Source organism: Crocuta crocuta, unplaced genomic scaffold (assembly GCF_008692635.1).
Source record: "Crocuta crocuta isolate KB4526 unplaced genomic scaffold, BGI_CrCroc_1.0 scaffold306, whole genome shotgun sequence".
Lineage (NCBI taxonomy): Eukaryota > Metazoa > Chordata > Mammalia > Carnivora > Hyaenidae > Crocuta > Crocuta crocuta.
Genome location: NW_027529630.1, coordinates 2,580,988 through 2,586,987, shown reverse-complemented (window position 1 = coordinate 2,586,987; position 6,000 = coordinate 2,580,988). Strand labels below are relative to the sequence as shown.

The 6,000-nt window shown below is 41.5% G+C and overlaps 1 protein-coding gene across 1 annotated transcript in view; it reads right to left on the bottom strand.

Annotated features, from left to right (window-relative positions):
* Positions 1–1,857: 1,857 nt before the first annotated feature.
* Positions 1,858–6,000, bottom strand: part of MRPL48 (mitochondrial ribosomal protein L48) — a 62,722-nt gene continuing 58,579 nt past the window's right edge. Inside the window, exons 7-9 of the mRNA XM_077762271.1 lie at positions 5,715–5,817; positions 3,319–3,408; positions 1,858–2,153 (exon numbers count right to left, since the gene is read on the bottom strand). Of these exons, the coding sequence (XP_077618397.1) occupies positions 2,079–2,153; positions 3,319–3,408; positions 5,715–5,817 (268 nt within the window). The 3' untranslated portion in view covers positions 1,858–2,078. The remainder of the gene's footprint in view (positions 2,154–3,318; positions 3,409–5,714; positions 5,818–6,000) is intronic.

Here is a 6,000-nt window from a genome sequence, read left to right as displayed (position 1 = left end):
ATACACCACTCACACATAACCTTTTCACATACACAGACACCCATCCACATGCACACTCCCATATACACTCTAAAAGACTGGTGTAAGGCATAAAGCTCATTTAGTACCTTGAACAGGGTCTAGGTCAATAAGTGACAGTTATGTACAAAAGTATGAACAAACTAATGTTCAAAATATGAAAAACATTAGAGATCACTTAGACTAATAGTTCTCAAAGAAGTAACCCTGGCAGGGGGGCCTGAGTGGCTCAGTCGGTTAAACATCCAACTTCGGCCAAGGTCACTATCTCATGGTTTGTGAATTCAAGCCCTACATCAGGCTTTCTGCTGACAGCTCAGAGCCTGGAGCCTGCTTTAGATTCTGTGTCTTCCTCTCATTCTGCCCCTCTCCCGCTCACACTCAGTCTCTCAAAAAGAAACACTAAAACAAAAAAGGTAACCCTGGACCAGTAGCATCAACATCACCTGGGAATCTCTAAGAAATTCAAATTCTAGGCCCTCATTCAAGATGTATCAAGTCACAAAATCTGGGGGTAGAGTCCAGCAATTTATGTTTAAAAAAAGCCCTTCAGATGATCCTGATACACGCTTAAGTTTGAGAATCAGTGACTTCAATCAGGGATTGACTGTTTTTATAAAGGACACATAATGAATGTTTTGGTTTTACAGTCTGTGTCACAACTAAGCTGCCAGTGTGAAAACAGCCATAGATGATATGTAAATGAGTGACCATGGCTCTGTCCCAATAAACAGGTAATGGGGTTTTAGGTGGTAGTTGTATAACATTGTGAATGTATTAAATACCATTGAATTGTTTGCTTTAAGACAGTTAATTTTGGGCTGCCTGGGTGGCTTAGTTGGTTAAGCATCTGGCTTCGTCTCAGGTCACAATCTGATGGCTTGTGGGTTCGAGCCCCACGATGGCCTCTGTGCTGACAGCTAGCTCAGAGCCTAGAGCCTGTCTTTGGATTCTGTGTCTCCCTCTCTCTCTGACCCTCCCCTACTCACGCTGTCTCGATCTCTCTCTCAAAAATAAATAAAACATTTTTAAAAATTAAAAGATACAATAAAATAAAATCGTTAATTTTTGGTTTGTGAATTTCACCTCAATAAATTACTTAAAAAATAAATAAACATAGGGCACCTGGGTGGCTCAGGCGGTTAAGCATTCAACTCTTGATTTTGGCTCAAGCCATGATCTCACAGTTCATGAGATTGAACCCTTGCATCAGACTCTGCACTCACAGCACAGAGCCTGCTTGGGATTCCCTCTCTCCCTCTCTCTATGCCTCTACCCTATTCATGCTCTCTAAATAAATAAATAAATATTAAAACACACAAACAAGCAAGCAGGCAGTGGGACTTGGCTCACAAGCAGTAGCTTTCTGACCCCTGACCGAAATCAACTTTAAATTTAAAACACATTCCAGGTAACCCTAATTAGCAGTTATGTAACATCTGCCTGAATATGACAAATCAATTACTGCCCCACAAAGCAATTTTTTTCACTATGGACAGACCCTGATTCTATCTGGAGAGTTGTCGTTGTTTTCATAAAAAAAACAAAAACAAAAACAAAAACCCAAGAGCCCCGTCCCTATTCCTTCTACCCAAGTTTACTTATGTTATGATCCTCTGTTTCACTAAAAGACTCAATGCCAGATTGATTTAAAGGATAAGATCACTCTAACTGGAGAAATATTGAAGGAAAACATGGTTCTGAGCTAAAGAGAAAATAGAATCCCTTAAAGATACCCCCAGGGCACCTGGCTGGCTCAGTTGAATGAGCGTATGACTCTTAAAATAAAAAAATAAAAGATACTCCACAGGATGGACTGACTTCTTACATACACACATGTCCCTTAGCTGCAGATTTTTATTAGATTGAGGATGCCTTAGGTTGGCTCAAAGGAAAGTGGAAACTGGCAACACTCCTCCATATAAGAGAGGAGACATTTCTGGGTAATGAGGATGGGTAGTTATGATATCTAAAGGGTCTTCTTAATTTTGACCACCCACGAAGCTCTTCCCCTTGGCACTCAATATCACCAGTCCTGGCTTGAAAGGGTCTATAATGAGCTAGTTCAACTTGGCCAACAGTTCTTCCAGTTCTGGCCGAGCTTTAAACCTTCCCTTAAAGTCTTCTTCAGTGTGCTGGGGAGAAGAAAAAGAAAGTAAGTGGGAATTACTACAGAGATTTCAGTTATTCATACTTGCACAGCATAAAAAAAAAAAATGGGGCATCTGGGTGGCTCACTCAGTTAAGCATCTGACTCTCGATTTGGCTCAGGTCATGATCTCACAGTTTGTGGGATCAAGCCCTGCATCAGGCTCTGTGATGAGCATGGAGCCTACCTGGGATTCTCTGCCACTCCTTCTGTCCCTCTCCCCTGCTTGCACACTCGCTCTCTCTTTCAAAAATAAATAAATACGCATTTAAAAAAATCCATCAGACAGTTCTATAGAGAATGATTCAGATTCAACTTTTATTGAGTATCTACTATATACCAGACTTGTATTAGGTACCAGGGATTCTAAGTTGAATCAGACTTCTTTCCTGCCTTAAATGAACTTATAGTCTGGTGAGAGAAGACAGACGTATAAAGAATTAATGTTAAAATGCTATGAGTATCTCATTAGAAGCACTTAAAGAGAGAGAATGCCCAAATTCTCCATCTACAATAGGAAAGAACAGACATAAGGACTGGAATATTTAAGTCAGCATGACCAGCACATGTTCTCCTGTATATAGATCTGTGTGAAACCTGAATAATAAGAAGAGGATTAACAAGCATGGACTCAAAACAAGGAGAGCTGCATGTAGTCTAAAATGACCTGATGTATAACAAGGTTTGTCTTGGCATATGGAGCCAAATACTCAGTATTTAGGCTGAAGTCCCTAATGTCTTCTAAGTTTTGCAGGCTAAATTTCCTTCTGATTGGCATTCTTTTTTTAGTCGGGCTACAGTCAAGCCTTGAAGGTACAGGAAACTCCTCTTTAAAGTACATTTCCTTATTTGTGTTCTGATTAATTAGACTGTATGTAATCTTAAATCATGTTATTTCTGCACACAACTACAAGCTCACTCCTCACACCAGGATACTGTGATGGAGTTTGGCTCCTGTGGTCCATAAAGCATCATCCTTGATCCACTGGAAGAGGCAGGATAATGACCACAGTAATACCAGTCTGTAAACCTGTCCTGTTTATTCTCTGGGCTAAGTTATCCACATTTCTCTCGTTTCTAAAGCCAGATGCTCTTATCCATATTGAACACAGCTGGGCCACCAGGGAGCCTCTTCTCAAACTAGCACCTACCTCCTTCACTGACAGTTTGACTCCTTCAGGAAGATTGCTTTGGATTATTTCCAAGAAAATCTCTGCAAATGTAGCACTCAAACCGCTGATCTGCAAAAGGAAAGAAGATGCTCTAAGAGAGGGCACTGAAAGCCAGGTGATTGGGCAGACATGGCATGGGCTCAGATGTCAGCTTCAGCAGAGCTACAGGGCCCTTGGGTAGAGGATTAACACTCAGAGCCGCTTTCAGAGCCAGCCTCTACAGGATTTCTCTTGCCATCAAAGTGTCTGCTTGCCGACATAGTAGTCATGGCCAGTATCTGCTCCTGTAGACAACGGATGTCATAAGTGGACCAAGAGGTTATCAAGTCCAGGATGACTTTCTGATTCAACTCAGGTTTACTCACATAGACTGGACTGGTGTTAGACCCTGTGTGGAGAATACAGAGGTGAATCAGATGTGTAGTAGAAGGGCAAGCAGGGGGCTGAAGGAACCCACAAGAGAAATATCTACTAACTTAAGGAGGTCAAAGACAGCTTCCAAAAAAAGGTAACTTCTAGGTGGAGTCTTGAAGAAAAACAGGGGTAAACTAGGAGAATTCAGCAGTAATGTGAGGGTTTTCAAAGCAGAAGAAACAATATTCAGTAAAGTGTGGCTGAGTCGCACAGTACCAGGGAATTAAAACTAGTTCCATGTATGACTGGAATGAATGGGGGAAGAAGAGGAAAAGCAGGAAGAGAATCATAAAAGTATTTAAGGCACTAAAGAGTTCAAACTTCATCCTATGGGCCTTGGTGGCAAGTTAGACCTTTCTTAAAATCTGTATCTCAAATAATTTATTCCTGATAATATTTAAAGAACTAAAGACTGTTACATGTTTAATTGTTTTTAAAGTTAGCATAATAGGGATGCCTGGGTGGCTCAGTTGATTGGGAATCCAACTTCAGCTCAGGTCATGGTCCCATGGATCATGGGTTCGAGCCCCGTATCAGGCTCTGTGCTGACAGCTAGCTCAGAGCCTGGAGCCTGCTTCTGATTCTGTGTCTCCCTCTCTCTCTGACCCTCCCCTGCTCATGCTCTCTCTCTCTCTCAGAAATAAATAAAACATTAAAAAATAAAGTTAGCATAATAGATTTAAGGTGTCACTACCTTAACATTCTGTTCATTATAGGATATACACAACTTGTCGATATACTTCTTGAGTGGATCAGAAAGAGGTGATGTCCATACACTGGAATATTATTTGGCAATAAAAAGGAATGAAGCAGTGATACCTGCTACAACATGGATGAACTTTGAAAACATGCTAAGTGGAAGAAACCAGACAGAAAAGGCCATATATTATATAATTCCATTTAAATGAAATGTCCAGAAGAGGTAAAACCATAAAGGCAGAAACAGATTTCTGGTTGTCAGGAGCTGGGAGGGGTGGGGGGGAGCAGGGAAAGAGGAATGACTGCAAATGGGTAGTTTCCTTTCATGGTAATGAAATGTTCTAAAATTGTGGTGATGGTTACATAACTGTGAATATACTAAAACTCATTTAATTGTACGTTTTAAATGGGTAAATTGTATATATATAAAACTCTCAATGAAGCTGTTATGGGGCACCAGTCAGTTAAGCCTCCAAACTCTTGATTTCGGCTCAGATCATGATGTCACTGTTTGTGAGATCAAGCCCCACACGTCAGGTACTGCATTGACAGCAGGGAGCCTGTTTGGAATTCCCTCTCTCCCTCTCTCTCTCTCTCTCTCAAAGTAAATTTTAAAAAATAAACTTTAAAAAAATTTTAATGTTTATTTTTGAGAGAGAGCGTGAGCAGGGGAGGGGTAGAGAGAGAGGGAGACACAGAATCCAAAGCAGGCTCCAGGCGCAGAGCCCAATATAGGACTCAAACTCCCAAACCATGTGATCATGACCTGAGCCAAAGTCAGAGGCTCAACCAACTGAGCCATCCAGCACCCCTAAAAAAAAAAAAACTTTAAAAAGAAAAACATCAGTTCCTCTACAATTAGTTTTATATACGTTGAGTGTAGGACACCTGTGGAATACCCCAGTGGAGAAGTACAGTAAACAAGTGGGTATCAGGTTTGAAGCTCAACTGAGAGATCAGGACTGGAGATGTATATCTAGGTGTTATCAGTATATAACCCATTAGGACTGGGAGATACATGTCAGGGGGTTGTCAGTATATAATAAAGGTCGCTGAGGCTGGGGAATGAATGAGATTGCATAAAGGGAAGGAATTATATAAGGAGAGATGGAAGGATCAAGAACTAAACCCTGGAGAACATCATTATTTCAAGGGGCAGAGGGTCATCATTTCAAGAGGAAGAGAAGGGCACAGTAGGAGGAGAAAAAAATAGAAGAACCAGGAAAGGCAAATACATTTCAAGTGTCTCCCGGAATGCCTACCTGAACCACTCGCTCATGGGTGGTAAGAACTGAGTCCAGGAACATTTTGCTGCCTTGGTCTTGCAGCCGCAATACCTCCATGGTTTTGGTGGGCATCGCATAACTGTGGGAAAGAAGAGTCAGCCATGAGGAGGGTTCCCTTAAGTCAGCAGCATCACGTGCATCAGGGTGGTCCCCGAGTACAGCCGCTGCTGCAATATAGTGGCTCCTAGAATCTAGGGCTGTTTATCTGCAACCAGGGTAAAGCAACCAGATCCTCTTCAATCTCCTCCAGAAGCTTCTAAAC